Source organism: Tubulanus polymorphus, chromosome 6 (genome assembly GCF_964204645.1).
Source record: "Tubulanus polymorphus chromosome 6, tnTubPoly1.2, whole genome shotgun sequence".
In the NCBI taxonomy this organism is placed as follows: Eukaryota; Metazoa; Nemertea; class Palaeonemertea; order Tubulaniformes; family Tubulanidae; genus Tubulanus; species Tubulanus polymorphus.
Genome location: NC_134030.1, coordinates 16762055 through 16787838, shown reverse-complemented (window position 1 = coordinate 16787838; position 25784 = coordinate 16762055). Strand labels below are relative to the sequence as shown.

Genomic DNA, 25784 nt, shown 5'->3' with positions numbered 1-25784 from the left:
AGACCACGCACATTCTTTATTTTCGAAACAAACACCGCCAACCCCGCATCAAAATTCACCTCAAAACATTCTTTCAAAATTTAAAATGTAAACTCAGACCATATCTCACCTCTCCGCCTACAATGATATCCATCAATGTAATAACCCTAATTGTTATAATTGCTCACTCTCCTGAACCCTCTAGCTTACTCATATAAACTCTCCTGAAATTATAAAAAATCATCAACTTTCATTTCCTTCCCCTTTATTTCATTTCCCTTTCGTTTTTTTTCCCTGGGTGCTTGCGACAGCGGCCTAAAGGCTTTGCTTGGCCCACACTGAAAGCTACTGTTCTCTCTCTCTTTTTATAATTCTGCTTTGTTTAAAAAAATTGTAAATGTTATTGTTTGTTTTCTATCAACCTGTGTACACAGCCTGTCATGTTTTCTGTGAAATAAATTTGAACTTGAACTTGAACTTGAACTGACGGTTTGTTACAAGCGCTGTGATTGGTACGACCGGATTCTGGTCGGCTAGTAACGACTCCAACGACTCGTGAGGTCAAGGGGTTTGGAGAACAGCTTTAGCGTAGTGGGTTCGAATCCCTTGACGGGTGAAGATGAGAATTTATGCGCACTACTAAATTTAAAATTGCTTTGGCGAAACGATGATTTTAGCGGGCTACCGGCGCGCCGCTAAAATCTTTCCTCTTTCTTTTCTTCTCCCCCTTTTCCCATTTCTTCTATAAAAATGACAATATATATACGAGTATAGAAAATGAATTCATAGATATCATCTGATATCATATCCGTTTCTTTGCTAGAATTTTAAATGATATTAGAATATTAGCCTGCCCAGATTAGGACTATTAGTAATAGGGATAATAGGCTTTCAGATCAAAGATCGAAAGGTCGAGCTCATAAAAAATGAAAAATATGAAAATAATAGCAATTTCTATTTGAATTAGTAGCGAAACTCATGAAAAATGAAAAATAATTCTCGCACACTCGAATTTATTTCTCATTTTATATGAGTTTCACTCCTAATTCAAATAGAAATTATTATTATTTTCATATTTTTCATTTTTTACTCACTCGCCCTTTCAACCTTTAATCTGAAAGCCTATTATCCCTATTACTCTTAAAATATTTATATACATGAATAAAATATATATGAATAACATATAAATTGATAGATTACTCAATATAAAAGTGTTAATAAAAAAGTAACGAGTAATTAACGAGCTCTTATAGAATAGATAAATAGATATATTTTAAACATATTTCAATATTTATATTTGTATGTGTTAGATTTTTGAACATTAAAAGTGTTAGTAAAGTGTGATTGAAATAATTCATATATATACACATGAATAACATATAAATGAATAAAATATAAATGAATAAAATGTGTAAAATCAATTTAAAAAAAAAATTAGTATTAAAATGGAAGCAAATAAGTACTACTGTTCAACATGTAAAATCAATATAGATAAATCCCAAAAAGCAAGACACAATAAAACTAAAACACATTTATAGAATAAATTGAAATTAGAATATGAAGATGATATATTAGAAACTAAATTAGATGAATTAAAGAATGAAAAAGAAACATACAAATGTGATACATGTAATCAATCATTCAGTGATAAAAGATATTATAATGAACGTTTAAAATCTAAAAGTCATATTAGAAATATGAATAATGATATTTTAGGTGAAGATTATTCTGATAATGACAATGATAAGAAACATAAAACAATTAAAAGAATAAGAAATAAATGAAACAATAAAAGACCATACATGGAAGATGTAAGAAATTATATTAATTCATTAGATAATAAAAAAGATATAGAGATAACCGAAGCATTTAAAAGTGATATTGGCCCAGCATCTATTGAGTTTAAATTTCATGAAGGAAAAACATTAGAAGAAAATAAAAAACATTTAGAAAATATGAAAAATATTATAAAAATAATCACAGATGTTGAATATCCTAAAATTAGCATATCAGTTAAAGTTAAATTTATAAAATCTGAAGATAAACCAATATATAATATAAATTCTCATTCACAACATATTATATCTAAACAACATATAGATGATAAATTAGATAAATGTTATAATGAAATAAAAACTAAAATAGAAGAGAAATATTTCGAAGGATCTGGTTTAATATTTGATGAAATAATATTTATGACTTTACATGTTTATAACACAAAATATAATAAGTTAACTTAATCAAAACCAATAGATGAAAATAATGTATCATATTATAAAGAACCAGATATTGAAGCATCGAGTTATATTAAACTACCATTTAAAACTAATGCTGTTATAAATGTACAAAATTCTGATGATAAATGTTTTCTATGGGCAATAATTAGTTGCTTACATCCTGCAACTGATAATATTTGTAGATTAACTCATTATAAACCATTTGAAAATAATTATAAGATAGATAAGTATCCTGTTAGAATTAAAAATATCCCAAAAATAGAAAGAGATAATAATTTAAGAATAAATGTATTTGATTTAATCAAATTACCAAAAACAAAAGGCAACAATATAAAACATTATACATTAGAACCTTTATACCTATCAAAAGATTATGATTCAAATGGTGTTGTAGATATATTATATTATGAGAATCATTATATGTGGATTAAACAAATAGATTTATTCTTTAGAACAGAAAGTGATCACCATAATAAAATATATCTATGTAGAAAATGTTTACATAAATTCAGTAATGAAAGTACATTATTAAATCATAAACAATTATGTGAAAATCATGATTATTGTAAATTAGTTTTACCAAATGAAAATGATAAAATATTAGAATTCAAAAAATATGATTACAAAAATAAAATACTATTTGTTATATATGGAGATATTGAATCATTAAATAAAGAATTAACTGATCAAGATAGAAAAGAAATATATTATAAAAGAAAGAAATTAAATTCTAATGAAAATGATATAATTGATTATTCAGATCCTCTAATAACAAATACTATCAAAAAGATTCATCAATCAGCTGCTGCTTTCGGGTTATATATTAAATCTGATTATCCAGAACTAATTAAAAGTGAATATTATAATTATAGAAATGAAAATGTTATCAATCATTTTTGTAACTTATTAATTGAATATGAAATAAGATTTAGTAAATTATTGAATACAAATATAGAAATTATAATGACAGTAGAAGATAAAGAAGCATTTGAGTTTGCAGATAAATGTTATTATTGTGAAAAGATATTTAATTATAAAGATAAAAAAGTAAGAGACCATGATCATTTGAATGGAAAGTTTAGAGGTGCAGCGCATGAGAATTGTAACTTACAAGCTAAGAAAATTAACTTTGTACCAGTTATATTTCATAATCTATCAGGATATGATGCACATTAATTTATCAAACAGTTATGTCATCAAATATAAGAAATCAATAATGAAATAGAAAGATTAAATTCAAATAGATCAAAAGATAAAATACCAACTTATAAATTTAAAATATATAAAATATATATATATCATTCCAATTTGGATGCTTAAGATTCATAGACTCATATAGATTTTTAAATAGTTCATTAGATAACTTATCAAAATCATTAGTTGATGATGAATTAAAAATATTAAAACAACACTACCCAAATAATGATGATCACGATTGGTATAACACTATATCCGTGTTGACGCGATGAGGAGAGAATCCCACAATGATAATAAAAAGTCCGAAAATGAAACTTCGAGATAGTAGTTTATTTCAACGTTTCGACTATATCCTAATAGTCATCTTCAGGAATAATGAGATACTACAGAAATTATGAGATATATATACAATCCAGAGACAAAGAGACTAATTCAAGTAATCAGAGATGATACAAACTAAAGGAAAATTAACGTAGAAACAGTTACACGCTAAAATAGATTAAAGGGAAGCAAACTAAGGGGTGATTATAAACAACAATAGTGGGTATAAATATAAATGAAACTTAGTCAGTAGTAAAAAGAAAGACAAACTAGGGGGCACTTAATTTTCCTTTAGTTTGTATCATCTCTGATTACGTTGGAGCATCAGTTTTAGAATTATCAATGTTATTAATGTATGAATTATATTATAACGTATTACAACCTCATTTTGGAGAAAAACATATAGAAATCTTATATTTTGATACCGACAGTTACATATTAAAGATAAAAACTTATAACATAACAGATGATTTAAAAACATTAAAACATCGTTTTGATTTCAGTAATTATCCTAAAGATCATGAATTGTTTAGCAATGATAATAAAAAAGTTCCCGGTAAATTCAAAGATGAATTAGGTGGTGAAGAAATGATTGAATTCATTGGTATTAGATCTAAAATGTATTAGTAATAGGGATAATGGGCTTTCAAGCCAAAGGTCGAACGGTCGAGCTCGTAAAAAATGAAAAACATAAAAATAATAACAATTTCTACTTGAATTACTCGCGAAAGTCATAAAAATGAAAAATAAATTCTCACACGCTCGAATTTATTTTTCATTTTATGAGTTTCACTCCTAATTCAAGTAGAAATTGTTATTATTTTTATGTTTTTCATTTTTACTCACCCGCCCGTTCAACCTTTAGCTTGAAAGCCCATTATCCCTATTACTCTTAAAATATTCATATATATATGAATAACATTTAAATCATTGAACTTCTAAAATCAATTTTAATAAAAAATATAGTATTAAAATGGAAGCAAATAAGTACTACTGCCCAACATGTAATATCGATATAGATAAATCCCAAAAAGCAAGACACAATAAAACTATAACACATTTAGAGAATAAATTGAAATTAGAATATTTACAGTTATATTCAGAACAGTTAACAAAGGGAAAGAAATTTATTGAATTATGGAATAATGATCCAAATAATGAACAATACGTTGAGGAATTTATTATCAAGGAATCGAAAGAACTTATCAAAAGCAGCGAGGAATGAAAAAGGATGACGTTGGTCGAAGAAATGGAAGAGGATTCTAAAATTATTAACCAATTTAGTAAAAAAATACGTATAATAAATGGAACCAGAACAACCACAAATTATTAATATTACAAATAACACTAGCGTTATAAACATATACTACAAGAAGTGTTCTAAATGTGAATTAGATAAATCATTAACAGAATTTAGTAAGCGTAAGATTAGCAAAGATGGTTTTCAATATTGCTGTAAAACTTGTTTTAAACTATATACCAAACAATACCGAGAAGATAATAGAGAAGCTTATAATGATTATATGACAGAATATATGAGAGAAAGATATCAAACAGATCTTAATTTTAGATTGAAACAATGCTTAAGATCTAGATTCACACAATTATTCAACAAAGAAACACATTCAGAAACACTATCTAATCTATTGGGTTGTTCAGATGGATTTCTCAAATCATGGATAATATATCAATTCGAAGATAAAATGAATATAGATAATTATGGTGAATACTTTCATATTGATCATGTGTTGCCGATTTCTAAATTTGACTGAATGATGAATACAATAAAAAACTTATTTGGAATTGGAAGAATCTAAGACCTTTAGAAAAGAAGGAAAACATTATTAAATCCAATAAACTAGATTTACAGTTATATTTAGATCAACTGGATAAAGCAAAGACATTTGTTGAATTATGGAATAGTATTTCACAGAATCAACCGCATTCTGAGGTTTCGATCAGTGGTTAGAAAGCTGGCAATTCTATTTGAGCTTTGTATGTATATAATACATAGCTTTTGCTTACTACTAAAACATATGTTGCCAAATATATCTTGTTTTCAATTCTAAAGAATTAATTAACTTCATCATAAAGAACATCTGTGCAGAAGTAATTAGTTTGGTCGAACGTGCGCCACGTCGGCAGTTAGAAATCAACATTCACATACATAGTACGTATTGGATATTCTCTCTCAAAACACAGTTTACAGTTCTAAATCTAAATGTAAGTACCGTTTTTTGTAGTTATTATGAAGTAGGGAAACCTTTAAACATATTTAAGTACAGTAATTCATTTTCACGATATATTTTAGATTAAAATGGAACACAAAGATCAACCAGAAATTCTAAGCCAACCAACGGATGAGGAACGATTGCTACTGGATAGTGAAACTCAGGAATCAATAGAAATGGAGGATGAAACTCTCGTAATTGACGAACAAACTTCACAAACATTACAAGAACATTTGGACTATCATCAAGAAATGGTGAAAATTCTGAGTGATGTAATACATAATAAACAATTACCGCGCGAACTACAATTACCAAAATTACCAGCAACGCGACTCAAATTGCTGTTGGGGCTCAAAGAATCGAAAACTAAGAAAATGAGTGGAGAAGAGTTGAACGAGTTTTTAAAATCTAAATTAATCATTGACACAGGACATTTAAACTTTCCGGAAATACGAAGTATAGAAGTTATTTCATTTGCTGAAATTACTGATATCTTAAAAAAAAGTTATAAAACCATATTAAATAGAAAAGCAAATCACCTATGGGACCACATCATTTTCGGGGGTTATCTAAATATAGGGTTTTCAATGTTTGATAAAGAAACTGAGGGGATTTCTTGGGGACTGTGGGTTAAAAAGAACATAGATATCAGTGCCGGTTTTGAAAGAAAACTGAGAAGAGTAGGTAGATTAATAAAATATGAAAAATTCAAAATATTAGGATTAGCATTTAGTGAAGTAGTAAGACATTTACCAGAAATTGAAGAAATGATTGTAAACAATCTAGTAATTAAAGAATTCTGGACAAAATTATAAATTATGATACTGAAGGTCTTAGATCTCGATTGTATATATCTGTTTTAATATTGTATTGTTTACTGTTAACTGTGTATTGCGCAATAACCGGTCCGATTGGACCGCATTTCTATTGTTCTCCATTGTTCTACTATTGATCGTTGTTGACTGAAACAGCTGCTCAATATTGATTGGTTACAGTTCTATGTTTGAATGTTGTAGTTTACAGAATAAAAATATAACTATGTATTGCGCAATAACCGGTCCGATATGACCGCATTTCTATTGTTCTCCATTGTTCTACTATTGATCGCTAAAATGTGTATAATAAATATATCTGTTTATGAAATAATATTTCCACCAGTCGTTTCTTTGAATTTATTTTCAGTTGAGGATTTGATATCGAGGATCCGAAATGACTTATCTGGACAGTTATAGTTACTGCTCCTAATAGATAGACAATAGTAGTGAGATAATCTAAATCCTAATTTAAATAAAATATAATAAAAAAACAATAACTTCAACTAGCTAGTCAATTCTATTATATTTTCAATATTTTCTTTTGTTAATTCTAATTGACATTAGATTGAATAGATTTTGAATAGATTTGAATAGAAATTCTTTAACTTTAACTAACCTAGTCAATTTAGTATTAACCTAAAGAGATACTAGTATCATTTGAAGAATACTTATAATATTTTTCTTATTAAATTTCTCTAATATAAATGTCAAAGAAATCTAATAAGAATAGTATTGATATTGAAAAAACATTAGATGATTTGGGTATAAGTGATAATAAAGATACAGTTGTAACTAATTCTATTCAAGTTAATAACAATATAGATTATGAATACTACTTATATTGTAAGCATCATCTTGAATTATTAATTGCTGGCGGGAAATCTAAGGAGTTTTTAAATAGAATCATTACTTTTCAAGAACTAGATGCTATGAAACCCGATCAAGTAATAAAATATTTTAAGATTTATGAAGAAGCTCGATTAGCTAGAATAAATGATTCTATTTCAGATGGTATTGTCAAATGTTATTCTAAGTTATGTAACCAGTTAATACCAATTGATGATGAAAATAAATTATATAATGATTTGAAAAATGACTATTTAGTTATGACTGAATTACAAAAATGGGTTGGATATGCTTCATTTCAATTAGGATCGGTTATGACATTAATTTCTACTGGAGTTATTACATTTTCGAACATCAAACCTATGGAATATAAATCAGGTAAGAACGAAACAGATGTACTACAACCAAACGTCGAAACAGAAAATGAATCAGAACAAAAATTAACTAAAATAAATGAGTGATAGCGTTAAGAAGAAGCCTAGATCCGAGAAACAAATTATATGGGCAAGAGAATTAGGTAAAAGATCTTCAGAATTAAAAAAAGCTAAGAAAAAGAAATTAACTGATATAAATGAATCACAGACTTTATCTGATGGTGCCGTACGGCACCCACACGGTGGTATTGATTCAAATAATAATCCATCTAATTCTTCTAATGCTGGAAGTAATTATAAATTATATATTACAATTGGATTAGTTACAGTTATTATATTATCCGGTGTAATATATAAATCAAAATTCAAATCTGATGATAAAGATGATTCCAATGACAATAAACCTATTATACCAGAAAATAAGTCAAATGAAACTAAATCTAAATTATTATTAATGGATTAAAATAAGATGAAAAAAGAACAATATTTAAGAGCGTTATATTACAACCCAGAAAGTGAAGTATCATTTTCTAACGTTTCAGAATTATGGGATAAAATTAAATCTGATAATAGCAATATAAAATATAGTGAATTAAAATCATGGTTACAAAATCAACCCACATATCAAATTCATAAAAAGATGGATAAAAAATATTTAACAAGAAAAGTAATGGTTTCATATATTGACCAACAATGGCAAGCTGATTTAATTGATATGAAAAACTTAGAAGAATATAACAAAGGATATTTTTGGATACTAAATGTTATAGATATATTCAGTAGATACGCATGGAGTATCCCGATTAAAAATAAAACTGGTATAGAAGTTACAAATTCTTTCAAATTAATATTTAAAGAAGCTATCCCAGATAAAATACAATTTGATGAAGGTAAGGAATTTTATAACGAACATTTCAAAAAACTATTATCTGATAACGATGTAGAATATTTTTCAACACATTCAGATAAAAAAGCATCCGTTATAGAAAGATTTAATAAAACATTGAAAACTAGAATGTGGAAATATTTCACCGCTAATGAAACATATAAATATATCAATGTGTTAGATGATTTAGTGAAAGGTTATAATAATTCTAAACATAGTTCTATAAATATGAAACCTATACAAGCTAGAAAAGAAGATAATTCGGAAATAGTTTGGAATAATTTATATGGCGCGTTTGTTACACATGATTTTGGAGAACCTAAATTCAAAATTGGACAACATGTTAGAATTTCTAAATATCGAAAAACATTTTATAAAGGTTATACCCCTAATTTTACAGAAGAAATATTTAAAATTAAAAAGATAATATTAACTAAACCATTTGTTTATAAACTAGAAGATCTAAAAGATGAAGAAATATTAGGTTATTTCTATGAACAAGAATTATCACTTGTACCAAATCCAGATGAAATAGAATACAAAATAGAAAAAGTATTGATAACAAAAACTCTTAAAGGAAAAAAGTATTCTTTGGTGAAATATAAAGGATATGATGATAAATTTAATGAATGGATTTTATCTAGTAAAATTAAAAGAATAAATGAATAAAGATTTATTTATATTTGAACCGCATAATATGTTAGTTACTGGAGTAACAAACTGTGGTAAAACACATTTCATATTAGATTTGTTAGAAACTATTTATAAGAATCATTTTGATAATATAATATTATTCTGTCCTACTTATGAAATGAATAAAACATATAATAGAGACATAGTTAAGATAAAAAAGTTTATTATATTAGATCCTAAAACAGTAAAAGAAAATTTAGATAATTGTATAAAAATAGCAATTGATACTTATAAAGGATCAAATACATTATTCATTATAGATGATTGCGCAAATTTACATGATTCAAAAGTTAGAGAAAGTGAGTTATGTTATTTAGCTTTCTCTGGTAGACATTTTAGGATAACAACATGGGTTTTAAATCAAAAATATAATTCAATTGTTAAAGACTTTAGGGAGAATATAAGATTTCTAGTTTTATTTTATAACAAAGATAAAAAATCTATGCAACAATCAGTGGAAGAAAATCAAATTATACCTCCTGAATTACATGATGAATATATGAATAAATTAAAGAATAATAAAGGTTCCAAATTACTTATGAGATTACAATTTCCATATGAATATAAATTTATAAAATAACTATTTGTATACCTATGTATTAGATACCTTAATACCTAATACCCCATTAGATGCCCTAATACCTGATACCCTATTAGATACCTTAAATAATTAAAACCCTTTTTTATTTACTATTATTTTATACAATTTTCAACCTTTATTATTCGAGTGTTAGATAATTAATTTCTGAATCACTTTCACTATCAGACGACCCTAACAACATATTTAACTGCTCTACCGAATCTACATCAACATCTTTATAATTTTTTTTCACCTTTTTCACCTTTTTTACCGAATCATCAATAGTTGTTTCATTATTACGCTTATTCATCCTTTCTATTATATCATCAATAGTTTCTTCTTTATGTTTCATAGAATATTTATTATCAATATGTTTATCTGTAACTATATCACCATGTGGGTGCTGTATGGCATCATTTTCATTATCATCTTTATTAGTGTTTGCTCCTAATATTTCATTTACAGTGTTTGATCCTAATATTTCATTAGCATCGGTTAAATCTAATTCATCGTTATTAGGTGTTGCTAATAATAAATCTTTATATAATTCTTTACCATTTACTTTTTTATTTGAAACAAATTTTGTAACATATCTAAATGGGTGTTCTATAAATTCTTTTTTGCCAACACGTTCTATAACATTAGTAATATGTGAATTTGTATTCATATGTTCATTCCAATTTGATGGAGCGTTTGAAAATTCACCATTACAATAACCACAATAATTTCTATTTTCACTAACATTTAATATTATTGCATTATTAGATGTAGAAGGTATTACATTATTAGATGTAGAAGGTATTACAGATGTAGAAGGTATTACAGATGTAGTAGGTATTACAGATGTAGTTGGTATTACAGATGTAGTAGTAGGTATTACAGGTGTAGTAGTAGGTATTATAGGTGTAGTAGGTATTACATTATTATCAATTACATTACTTAAATTATCAACAACACCACTTTTATTATTATCGATTTCTATCAGTTTAGTTTTATAATTTTTAAAAATAGGATCAAATATCAATGCTATATTACAAGGTATTACATAATATAAACCATCATTATTTTCATGTGTATCGATGTATGGAATATGTTTATATACTTTACCTCCTTCCATTTATTATATATATTTTTATTAAAGTTAAAATTTTAATACATAACACTATCTAATTGTGAATTTACAATATTTAATTGTGCGTCAGATATAATATAAATGTGCATTTTAAAATTTTTGATTCCTTTATTCTCTTTCATGAATAATTGTATTCCATCTTTAGTGTTCTGTAGTTTTTTTCCAGAACCATGTAATGAATTATCTTCAGTTGTTCTAAAATCTAACCATAATGCATATTTATTGCCGGTATAATAATCAATTTGATTAATGTTGCAATTTTCAAATGATTTTATTTTTTCATTCATAAAATGTTTTTTAATTTCTACCCATTGATCAATCATTCTCATTCCTTGACAAAATATTTTATTTGCTATACCTTCGATAGTTATTTCTACTTTTGTTATTTCAGGATTATAATAATTGTCAACATTTATTGCGCCATTAGTATACGTTCCAATAGTAAAAAATATTAATATACCTTTAATAGATCTTCCAGGAAAGTTAATATTTTCATTAATTATTTCATCATTTGCATTAATAGTTACAGTTTTAAATTTATCAATATAATCATATAATAATGAAAACCCTTGATTGTATTGGGTTTGAATTATACTTGAAATATTTTCATCAGTTACTGTGTCATATTCTAAACATATATTCGATAATTTATAACTCATATCTTTATTAACGCTAGATAATACAATTTCATTTACAGGAGCAAATGTTATCTCAAATATAATATCTTCTTGAATTGCGTATTTATATAAAGGTGCATTATTATTTATCAATTCAAAGTCTAATGGAATTTTATATTTGCTTCCATATATACTTTTTATCAATTTATCTACATCATTAGTTAATATTGCGCTATTAGCTTGATCTTAATTTATTTTTTTTTTATCTGATCTTAATTTATTTTGGTTTTCTGATTGAATACCCTGAAATATCATATTATTTCTATTTTCTTTAGTTAACCATAAATCTTTATAATGCATAAATAAATTATAATCATCTAATGAGAAAACTGTTTCCGGACCAATCTTTATTGTTAACTTTTTAATCAAATATCTTCCAACATTATCAACAACATAATTATTATTATTACCGATTACTTTTATATCGGCTGATAAATAGATACTATTTGGAACGTAAAAAGTATTTTGTGTTAATCTAGGGATTCTAACGTATAAAGTTTCATCGGGATTAATATTAGAAGGGTTATGAGTAATTATATGATGGGATCTTTCTGCTTTAATAGCATTAGATATTCTAGAATTCGAAGAAGGATTGATATAATTCCCACTCATTTATTTAACAAAAAATTTGATTATTTATTTTTTATCATATTCACTAACCCAAATATAATAGCACTTACAACCGTAATTAAAAATAAAATAATATGTTCAGCAGCAAAGTTAATAATGTTTCCTGCAGATTTCAATATAAAACCAACAATTGAAGCAATAACTCCTGGTAAAGCTGCAGCAGATTTCTTTGATAGTTCCCATAAATATTTTGCTAATTTCTTTAAACCATCTTTAACTTTATCTTGTATAGAATTATTACCTGGAGGTTTATCTGGTTTATTGGGAGTAGGAGTAGATTTTAAAGCATTTGATATTGCTAAACCAATTGTTGTAAATAACATAGTTACAGATGTTAGAATTGAAAGAATTGTTATTCCTTCTAATTTAAATAATAACTTTATTCTATCTTTTAATGATATTTCAGAATTTGGTTTAATCAACAAATCTTTAAAAATAACTTTTAATCTATTAATATTATAATCATATGATTTTAATAATAATTTAATTTCTTCTTTTTGTAATTCTATGTTATATTCTAAATCATCTTTTTCTTTTTCTAAATATGCATTTCTTTTTTTAAATTCAATTTCTTCAATAACTTTATTATCTCTATCTAATTTTAATTGTTCTATTTCTTTATTTTTATCAGTTAATTCTTTTTCTAAAGTTCTAATTTTAAAATCTCTTATACTTTTATCATGCGCAATTTTATCAGATGCAAGTCTTATACTAATAATTTCTCTAATTGCTTTATCAGAAAATATATCTAAATCTTCTAATTCTTGATCTGTTGCATCAAGTAACCCATTCGGTAAAAGTTTTTCAATTGGAACTTTATTTGATTTAAGTTTACTAGTTTTGGAAGTTATATTCTGTTCAGAAGTTGTTTCTGTTTCTAAATTATTATCGATTGTTTCAAATAATTCATTAATTCTTTGTTTAAATACTCTTTCATTTTTAATAATTTCTTCTTGTGTTACATCTTCTGGTTCATTACTATTTCTTATTCTTTTAATTCTAGATAGGTCTAACTTAAGCAAAGTTGATTCTGCTAATATTTTTTCTTGTTTTTTATAAGAGATATCAATATAATAATCATCTTTCAAACGATAATAATATTCACCATCTAAAAACTTTAATTCTTGTACTAAAAGTCTAGCGCCTCTAACATTGATATTATATCCAGATTTTTCAAATATAGGTTTGAAATTATAAATATATTCATTATATTCTAAATTTTGTTTTACTAAATCTGGATTTTCATTTTCAGGATTTATTCTCGATCTAGTTCTTCTATCAAATTCATCTGTTGATGGGCCTTTAGAACCACTATCTGCTAAATTAGAATTATATGCTGATTCATCATTATTATCAATATTAGTTTCATTAAAATCAGGTTGTGGTTCATCATCAATATATCCTTCATTATTATTTCCCATTTCTCCCATTTCATAATCTTCTACACCTTCTACTTCCATTTACATAATAAAAAATTAAAATTTAAAATATAATATTCCTCCGATTACAATTCCTATACAAGTTATAGCTAATTTAGTATTTTCATGGGATTTATTATCATCATTTAGTTTAATTATATCATGTTGAATTTTATCAGTTCTATTATTTTCTGATGTATTGTAATCTTTTATTTTGGAATCATTATTTAATTTAATATTCTTAGTTTTAGTTTCAGTTGATTGAATGTGTTTTTTATTTTTTTCACCTTCCATTAATTTTGGAGCAGTAATAATCTTTTTATTTATATCATTCAATCCAAATGAATTATTTATTGTTGCAGTTTTAATTAGATTATTATAACCAATTATATTTCCCATCTTCAATACTAAATCATTAGAAATAATTAATAGATTAGGGCCTATACAATAATTAAGTCTTACATGAGATTTATCTAAATAATTTTGATATCTTATATTGTTTTCTGGAATCGATCTATTTTTATCATTATGAATTGAATCTTCAAATAATACTTTAAACTGTTTTTGTGTATCGAATGATGTATTCAAATTTCCAATTATCGGTGATCTTGTTTCAACTTGCGCACCTAAAATACATATCAAATAAGTTCTAATAGATTGATTTATTCTTTCTATACCTGATTTAGTAAAACCTTCACTATTTTCTAAAATAAAATAAACCCAACCATTATTGTTTTCTTGTTTTAAATTATCATAAAATTTCGGTAATTTATTAAAATTTAATGTTTCTAAATCCTTTGTTTCTATTTTACCATAACCTAATTTATTATTATAGATATTATAAAAACTATTAGATGGTATGGGAAGTGCACAATATTCTGCAATCTTTTTAGGGCAAGGAAGTGATCTTATTGTTCCAATTTTTGTTCTAAAATCAGAATTATTTATATCTATATTAAATTCATTACAAATCTTATAAAACTTAGATAAATTTATATTATTATCTAATTCTTTGAAATACCTAGATCCTGGTAAAGCGCACTCTAATTCATTTAATATTATTCTTATTTGAAAGTATGTATGAAATCTAAATAAACTTTGAATTAATTTATATTTAGAATTATTCAAATGATCATTCCAACTAATTCCACATCCTGTTGTTGCACAATAAACAGCAAAATTTAATTTAATTCTGCCAATACTTCATATTAGATTTTAATAACCATTGTTTTTCATCTTCCAATTTTTTAAAATTAATTAAATATACATGAAATATATTTTCCATCTTTGCATTAAAATTATTAGTTTCAGTAACATAAATATATAAATCAATTAATGAATCTAAAACTTCATTTCTATATGTAATATCTTTATTAAAATCTATTGCTGGAATATTATATTTAATTGATTTATTATATCGGAAAGCTTTTGGAAAACTATCTACCATTTATATAATTAAAAAAATTAATAATTTATTAATTCTTTTAATAATTTATCTTGTTCTTCAACTGTTATATGACCATTTAAACTTATTATATAATCTAGTGTATTCTTCAATTTATTAATTTCTTTTATATTAGTTTTAATTTTTTCTTTATTACTTTTTATATTTAATTTTGAACTTATACCAGTTAAAACACTTGAACTTAATCCTAATACACCAATTGATATAGCTAATGGTGTTAATGGACTGAATATTGCTAAAAATGTTATTACAGAACTAATTGTAACCGAACCACTTATAATCAAATAATATATAATTTTACTTTTTAAATATTTTTTCTTTTTTATCTTTAAGTCACTTTCAAATTCTAATATTTGTTTTTCTAAATATGTTTTTAATTTAGTTTTATTTATATCATGAGGAATAATATCAATATTATCAACTTTATCTTCCATTTATTTAGAATAAAAATTACTAATTAGTAAACTTATAAGCAACAAATATAACAATAACAGTTCCACCTAAAATCCATATTATTTCATATTTCTGTTGTTCTTTACTTGGGGTATAATAATCTGATAATTTAGGTTTGTATAGATGTAATTTTTCTTTATTTGTTACTGTGTTATATAAACTCATTGCATCATCAACTGATTGAAAATCTCTATGTGAAATCTTCTGATCATATAATTCTTTATTGATGTAATCCGTATAGTTTTGTCTCTTTTCTCTATATTCTTCTGCAGCTTTATTGTATTTCTCTAACGCTAAGTTATGTCTTCTTTGTTCTCCTAATGAACTATTTTTATCAATATGTTTAAATAAATAACCACCACCAGTAAATGCTAAAGCGTTAACAATTGCCGATCCTATAATAGTTATAATTGCAGAAGCCATTTATTTAACAAAAAAATTATGCATTTATATGGGAGGAATATATTTTTGTTTTTCCAAATAATCAATAGTTAAATTAGATAAAGTAACTGCTAATGTTAACTTTAAAATATCATTTATATCAAATCTATCAACATTAACACTTCCCATTTTGAATACTTTTTTTAATACCATTGAATAACCAACCGTTCCAACTGATAGTAATGCGCCATTATATAATCCAGTTATTATCCACTTATTATCACTAATTTATTTATTAAAAAAATACTATCATCAAAATATTTAGTTAACTTAGTGATGATTAATTCAACATTTATTTTATTACTAGTTTCATTTGTATATATTTCAATTAGTATTTTTTTAATATCATCTATGATAAAATCTTCATCTAATTCATAAAATCTTAAAGATTCTCTAATTAAATTAGTAATCTTTTCTACATTTAAAGTTTCTTTATCTATTGTTGTTTCATACTCAAATGTTGTTTCATTAGAAAATGCAGTATTTTTGATATGTGTTATTACATCATTAATATTAAATTTCATTTCTTTCTCACGTTTAAAATCAAATCCAAAACATATACTCGGTCCAACAGTTATATTCATTTATATAGGTGAAAAATTACTCTTTACATCTTATAACTAATTGATATATCACAGGAAAGTTATTCAAATCAATTAAGTATCCATTATGATTTCTTATTTCTAATTTAAAATTATTAAATTTAGGAATGCATGGTTAAAAATCACATTCTGTTAAATTATAATTTATTTGAGTTCCAAATTGTTTAACATTTTTTAGCGGTAAAATATTTAGTATACTAGAACTACAAATTGTTTCTTTAGTTGCTTCGAAAGTTTTTGTAGGCTCGATTAAATTGCAATAAATATAAAAATGTGTAAAAGGTATTATATTTGAGCTGCCTTCTGCGTTTCCAGTAACTGTAAGTGGTTTAATTCCTAACATTTTAGCCAGTGGTTTGTTTACCATAAATTTATGTTGTTCATTAGATATCTTTATTCTAATTTTATTAGTACTATCAATTTTATTAAATTTAATTTCAAATAAAGAAGTGCCCCCGATTTTCAACCGAGCTCTTCTATTAATTTCCTGCGCTAATGATTCTAAATTATATAATCCTGGTTTTAAAAATATATGAAACCATTTATCTTTATTTCTCATATAAATCATAAACCCTCTATGTTCAAAAGTTTTATCCGATATATTATAAAAAGAATTACATAAACTTATATTTACTAATTTTAAATCAACACAATTTTTGAATTCTCTGTCTAATTGTACTAGTAAATTATGTGATTTATAATTTGTAAGTTTTCTAGAATCAACAAATATTCTATATTCTTTTAATTCCACCATTTATTTTATATATTTTCTTATTCGAAATCTATTTCATGGTGCCCTTTTTCATTCTTACCTTTGTATACGAAATAGAAATCACCAGAATATAATTCTTCTAGATCTTCACTTGATAATCTATGAAATCTATCTGGTAAATAAGTTCTGAATTTATGTGTATTTCCTTTTAATCCTTCATATTCTAAATGAATTACTAATTTATCTCCATATTTATTAGTAATTGTTTCAATGTTAGTAATTAAATATTTCTTGTGAATTGTTAACTCAGTTAGTTTTTTAAATTTATAATCTACAGATTTGACGCTTGAAGTATCTTTAATTCTATCTAAGAATTCACTGTGTACTTGTTTACTCTCCATTTATTATACAAATTTTTATTGAAATTTGATTAACACGCTAGAATCCTTTTCATAATCTCATTTTCTTTTGTTTCTTCTCTTTTGAATTTTATATATTCATCTAAATTGCAACCATAGGCGACTGTGTGGATTCCATCATCTAAAATATATCTTTTATCATCAAATGGGTTTAGACTTATCTTCTCTATTTCTTCAATATACATTTCATGATCTTCAGATCTTAAACATTTCATCTTATGTTTTCTAACTTCTTCATTAAATATACAATTGATGTAATCTTTAAAATGAATATTCTTTTCAACAACGCTTTTGGTAATTCCTTTTAACTTTTTAGCTTCATGAGTTTTAGTTTTATATGAATACATTTTAGATCTAATACCAATGAACTCTATCATTTCTTCACCACCTAATTCATCCTTAAACTTCCCTGGAACTTTTTTATTATCATTGCTAAACAATTCATGATCTTTAGGATAGTTACTTAAATCAAAATGATGTTTTAATGTTTTTAAATCATCTGTTATGTTATCAGTTTTTATCTTTAATATGTAACTGTCAGTATCAAAGTATAGAATTTCTATGTGTTTTTCTCCAAAATGGGGTTGTAATATGTTATAGTAAAATTTATACATTAGGAATTTTGAAATTTCTAGAACTGCAGCACCAACATAAATAGGTTTATTGAACTTCATTGAAGTTCTCTTCATCTTAACTGCAGCTAAATTTTCATCAAATATTCTGTTACCAATGAACTTAGGATATGATTGTAAATGCCTTATCCTTTTACCATTACTAACTAACTCAATATCATTTCTATTTCTTATGTTTTCACAAGTCTTACCATAGAACGCATTGTTCATTAACTTAAAAAAATCTTTTTCAAAATCAGTTTTAGATTTAGTTCTCTGTGTAGTATTAAAATCTATATATTTTTCTAACCATTTAGATTGACTGAATGAAATATATCTATGTACTTTTTTTAATATCATTCCTTGATTCAAATAAAACTTCAACATTCTATAATGCACAACGTAATTATATTTATCTTCTTGAGTTACCATTAACTTTTCAGTATGAATATGATTATCGGGTTTAATTCTTTTTTGATAATTTGATAATTCTTCATGTTTAACAGTTTTATGTTCGGGACAATATGCTAGATTTCTAGATTTGAATTTAATATTTTCAGGATATTCTAAATCTACAACGAAGAAGTAACCAATATCTGAATCATCTGCAATATCTAGGATTCTTTTCTTCCAATCAAATTTATCAATTTGTAAAACTTCAGTTATTTCAAACATCCCATAAGGTTGTGGTTCCATCATTGCCCAACCATAAAGATTATTTGCATCTATGTATAATAATTTATATCCAGGATTATCATTTACATTGAAATATCTATCACCTAATACACCTGAAACACCTCCTCTTATAGATTTTTCAAATAATAGTAATTGATCTATATTTGTTAACAAATCCATTTTTATATCTGTAAATTTTAATCCACAATCCCATGTTAATCCTGGTGATGAATAACAATGACAAGGATCAATGTTAAAATATTTTAGGTTTACATCTCTAAACCTTTCGAATATATCGGTTAATAATAATACATCTGATTTTAAATATAAATCTACTAATTGCCCATGATTTTCTATTTTGAAATGATTCCAAATATTCAATGTTCTATTATAAACTTCATCTTTAACATATTCATTTTTTAATTCATCATAAAATTGTTCTTTTAATAATTCAGTTATTTTAAAATCATTATGTGATTTATAAAATGAATATGGAATTGCGCCTTTATATCTCATTAATTGAAAATCATCATTATTTGGGTAATATTCTTTTAATATCTTTAATTCATCATCAACTAATGATTTTGATAAGTTATCTAATGAACTACTTAAAAATCTATATGAATCTATAAATCTTAAGCATCCAAATTGGAAAGATATATAATTCTCAGATGTTTTAGCTAACATTCTAAATTTATAAGTTGGTATTTTATCTTTTGATCTATTTGAATTTAATATTTCTATTTCATTATTGATTTCTTCTATTTTATGACATAACTGTTTGATGAATAAATGTGCATCATATCCTGATAGATTATGAAATATAACTGGTACAAAGTTAATTTTCTTAGCTTGTAAGTTACAATTCTCATGTGCAGCGCCTCTAAACTTTCCATTCAAATGATCATGATCTCTTACTTTTTTATCTTTATAATTAAATATCTTTTCACAATAATAACATTTATCTGCAAACTCAAATTCTTCTTTATCTTCTTCTGTCATAATTATTTCATTATTTGTATTCAATAATTTACTAAATCTTATTTCATATTCAATTAATAAGTCACAAAAATGATTGATAACATTTTCATTTCTATAATGATAATATTCACTTTCAATTAGTTCTGGATAATTACATTTAATATATAACCCGAAAGCTGCAGCTGATTGATGAATCTTTTTAATAGTATTTGTTATTGGTGGTTCATCTGAATAATCACTTTCATTAGAATTTAATTTCTTTCTTTTATAATATATATCTTTTCTATCTTTATCTGTTAATTCTTTATTTAATGATTCAAAATCTCCATATATTACAAATGGTACTTTATTTTTGTAATCATATTTTTTGAATTCTAATATTTTATCCTTTTCATTTGGTAAAACTAATTTACAATAATCATGATTATCACATAGTTGTTTATGATTTAATAATGTACTTTCATTACTGAATCTATGTAAACATTTTCTACATAGATATATTTTATGGTGATCATTTTCTGTTCTAAAAAATAAATCGATTTGTTTAATCCACATATAATGATTCTCATAATATAGTATATCTATAACATCATTTGAATCATAATCTTTTGATAGGTATAAAGGTTCTAATGTATAATGTTTAATATTATTTCCTTTTGTATTTGGTAATTTAATTAAATCAAATCCATTTATTTTTAGATTATTATCTCTTTCTATTTTTGGAATATTTTTAATTCTAACCGGATACTTATCTATCTTATAATTATTTTCAAATTGTTTATAATTTGTTAATCTATAAGTATGTTTATTATAATCTTCAACTGGGTGTAAACAACTTATTATAGCCCATAGAAAACATTTATCATCTTCATTTTGTACATTTATTACAGCATTAGTTTTAAATGGTAGTTTAATATAACTTGATGCTTCAATATCTGGTTCTTTATAATATGATAAATTATTTTCATCAATTGGTTTTGATTTAGTTAACTTATTATATTTTGTGTTATAAACATGTAAAGTTATAAATATTATCTCATCAAATATTAAACCAGATCCTTCAAAATATTTCTCTTCTATTTTAGTTTTTATTTCATTATAACATTTATTTAATTTATCATCTATATGTTGTTTAGATATAATATGTTGTGAATGAGAATTTATATTATATATTGGTTTATCTTCAGATTTTATAAACTTTACTTTAACTGATATACTTATTTTAGGATATTCTACGTTTGTAATTATTTTTATTATTTCTTTCATATTTTCTAAATGTTTTTTATTTTCTTCTAATGTTTTACCTTTATGAAATTTAAACTCGATAGCTGCTGGACCAATATCACTTTTAAATGCTTCGGTTATCTCTATATCTTTTTTATTATCTAATGAATTAATATAATTTCTTACATCTTCCATGTATGGTCTTTTATTGTTTAATTTATTTTTTATTCTTTTAATTGTCTTCTGTTTCTTATCGTTATCATTATCAAAATAATCTTCACCTAAAATATCATTATTCTTATTTCTAATATGACTTATAGATTTTAAATGTTCTTTATAATATCTTTTATCACTGAATGATTGATTACATGTATCACATTTGTATGTTTCTTTTTCATCCTTTAATTCTTCTAATTTATTTTCTAATATATCATCTTCATATTCTAGTTTCAATCTATTCTCTAAATGTGTTGTAGTTTTATTGTGTCTTGCTTTTTGGGATTTATCTATATCGATATTACATGTTGGGCAGTAGTACTTATTTGCTTCCATTTTAATACTATATTTTTTATTAAAATTGATTTTAGAAGTTCAATGATTTATATTTTATTCATATATATGAATATTTTAAGAGTAATAGGGATAATGGGCTTTCAGGCTAAAGGTTGAACGGGCGGGTGAGTAAAAATGAAAAAACATAAAAATAATAACAATTTCTACTTGAATTAGGAGTGAAACTCATAAAAATGAAAAATAAATTCGAGCGTGTGAGAATTTATTTTTCATTTTTATGAGTTTTGCGAGTAATTCAAGTAGAAATTGTTATTATTTTTATGTTTTTTCATTTTTTACGAGCTCGACCGTTCGACCTTTGGCCTGAAAGCCCATTATCCCTATTACTTGTATTCATATAAAACTAAAGAACATGAAGCTAAAAAGTTAAAAGGAATAACCAAAAGTGTAGTAGAAAAGAATATTCATTTCAAAGATTACATCAATTGTATATTCAAAGAAGAAGTTAGAAAACATAAGATGAGATGTTTAAGATCTGAAGATCATGAAATGCTTATTGAAGAGATAGAGAAGATAAGTCTAAACCCATTTGATGATAAAAGATATATTTTAGATGATGGTATACACACAGTTGCTTATGGTTGTAATTTAGATGAATACTTAAAATTTAAAAGAGAAGAAACAAAAGAGAATGAGATTATGAACAGGATTCTAACGTGTTAATCAAATTTTAATAAAAATATGTTATTAAAATGGAGAGTAAACAAGCAAACAGTGAGTACAACAAATTATTTCTAGATAGAATAAAAGATATTTCAAATGTCAAATCAGTAGATTATAAATTTAAGAAGTTAAAAGAATTAATAATCCATAAGAAATATCTATTTACAAATATTGTTACAGTTACTAACAAATATGGAGATAAATTAGTTATACATTTAGAATATGAAGGATTAAAAGGAAATATATATAAATTCAGAACATATTTACCGGATAGATTTCATAGATTATGAAGTGAAGACCTAGAAGAATTATGTTCAGGTGATTTCTATTTCATATATAAGGGTAAGAATGAAAAAGGGCACCATGAAATAGATTTCGAATAAGAAAATATGTAAAATAAATGGTAGAATTAAAAGAATATAGAATATTTGTTGATTCAAGAAAACTTACAAATTATAAATCTCATAATTTACTAGTACAATTAGATAGAGAATTTAAGAATTGTGTTGATTTAAAATTAGTTAAAATAAGTTTATGTAATTCTTTTTATAATATATCGGATAAAACTCTTGAACATAGAGTCTTTCTAATTCATATTAGAAATATAGATAAATGGTTTCATCTATTTCTAAAACCAGGATTATATGATTTAGAAACATTAGCCCAAGAAATTTATCGGAGAGCACGATTAAAAATTAGAAGTGAAGATAAATTTTCAATTAGGTTCATAAAAAGTGATAGTTCTGATAAAATTAGAATAAAGATAGATGATGAAAACAAACATGCATTTTTAGTAAAAAAACCAATAGCTAAACTGTTAGGAATTAAACCAGATACTGTTACAGGAAACGTAGACGCTAATTCAAACTTAATACCTTTTACACACTTTTATACTTATTGCAATTTAATTGACCCTACAAAAACATTTGAAGCAACTAAAGATACAATTTGTAATTCTAGTATATTAAATATTTTACCATTGAAGAATGTTAAACAATTTGGAACTCAAATAAATTATAATTTAGCTGAGTGTGATTTTAAACCTTGTATTCCACATTTTAACAATTTTAAGTTAGAAGTAAGAAATCACAATGGATATTTAATTGATTTGAATAACTTTCCTGTAATTTGTGAATTAGTTATAAGATGTAAAGAGTAATTTTTTGATATATAAATGAATATAACTGTTGGACCGAGCATATGTTTTGGATTTGATTTTAAACGTGAGAAAGAAATGAAATTTAACATTAATGATGTAATTATACATATTAAAAATATTGCATTTTCTAATGAAACAACATTTGAGTATGAAAAAACAATAGATTACTAATTTAATTAGAGAATCTTCAAGATTTTATGAATTAGATGAAGATTCTATCATCGATGATATTAAAAAAATAATAATTGAAATATATACAAATGAAACTAGTAATGAAATAAATGTTGAATTAATCATCACTAAGATAACTAAATATTTTGAAGATAGTAATTTTTTTGATAAATAAATGAGTGATAATAAGTGGATAATAACTGGATTATATAATGGAGCATTACTATCAGTTGGAACTGTTGGTTATTCAATGGTATTAAAAAAAGTATTTAAAATGGGAAGTGTTAATGTTGATAGATTTGATATAAATGATATCTTAAAATTATTATTAGCAGTTACTTTATCTAATTTAACAATTGATTATTTGGAAAAACAAAAATATATTCCTCCCATATAAATGCATAATTTTTTTTGCTAAATAAATGGCTTCTGCAATTATAACTATTATAGGATCGGCAATTGTAAACGCTTTAGCATTTACTGGTGGTGGTTATTTATTTAAGCATATTGATAAAAATAGTTCATTAGGAGAACAAAGAAGACATAACTTAGCATTAGAAAAATACAATAAAGCAGCAGAAGAATATAGAGAAAAAAGACAAAACTATATGGATTATATTAACAAAGAATTATATGATCAGAAGATTTCACATAGAGATTTTCAATCAGTTGATGATGCAATGAGTTTATATAACGCGGTAACCAATAAAGAAAAATTACATCTATACAAACCTAAATTAACAGATTTTTATACCCCGAGTAAAGAACAATAGAAATATGAAATAATATGGATTTTAGGCGGAACAGTTATTGTTATATTTGTAGCATATAAATTTACTAATTAGTAATTTTTTGCTAAATAAATGGATGATAAAGTTGATAATATTGATATTATTCCTCATGATATAAATAAAACTAAATTGAAAATATATTTAGAAAAACAAATATTAGAATTTGAACGTGACTTAAAGATAAAAGAGAAAAAATATTTAAAAAGTAAAATTATATATTATTTTATTATCAGTGGTTCGGTTACAATTAGTTCTGTAATAACATTTTTAGCAATATTTTCACCATTAACACCTTTAGCTATATCAATTGGTGTGTTAGGATTAAGTTCAAGTGTTTTAACTGGTATAAGTTCAAAATTAAATATAAAAAGTAATAAAGAAAAAATTAAAACTAATATAAAAGTTTTTCACTAACGTTTTAACGTTAATGTTGAACGTTCGTGCAACGTTTTTATAATGTTTTTTTGTAAATGTATTTTAAGGTTCACAGAACGTTTTTGATAACGTTGACTGAACGTTACTTCACAACCTCTCTGCAACCATTGAGCTTGATAAAACGTTCCAATAACGTTTGTATGACGTTACTTTATAACCATGATGTCCTCTTTCATGAGCTCGAATAAATCCCTTTCAACTAACTAATATTTGAATTATTTTACCTAACTTTTATTTTGTGTAACTACGTATATATAAGTAATTGTATAAATAGGGGTTCAGATCAAAGGTCGAGCTCATGAAAAATGAAAATTTTTCATTTTTTACTCACTCACCCTCTCAACCTTTAATCTGGAACCCTATTTATACAATTACTCTAATATTTTTGTCACA

At 24.7% G+C, this 25784-nt stretch overlaps 1 protein-coding gene across 1 annotated transcript; it reads left to right on the top strand.

The window, feature by feature from the left end:
- Window positions 1-5897: 5897 nt before the first annotated feature.
- LOC141907786 (uncharacterized) lies at window positions 5898-25470 on the top strand. Its single transcript, XM_074797529.1, has 3 exons — window positions 5898-5957; window positions 6046-6421; window positions 25439-25470. Exons 2-3 carry the CDS (start codon window positions 6052-6054, stop codon window positions 25468-25470), a joined length of 402 nt encoding a protein of 133 aa, XP_074653630.1. The 5' UTR covers window positions 5898-5957; window positions 6046-6051.
- Window positions 25471-25784: the final 314 nt, after the last annotated feature.

Excerpts from the sequence above, each read along its gene's own strand:
- LOC141907786 (XM_074797529.1), top strand. The coding sequence starts at position 6,052 with ATGGAACACAAAGATCAACCAGAAATTCTAAGCCAACCAACGGATGAG. Across the intron at positions 6,422-25,438 it reads AAACTTTCCGGAAATACGAA|GTTCACAGAACGTTTTTGAT; the intron begins GTATAGAAGTTA and ends ATGTATTTTAAG.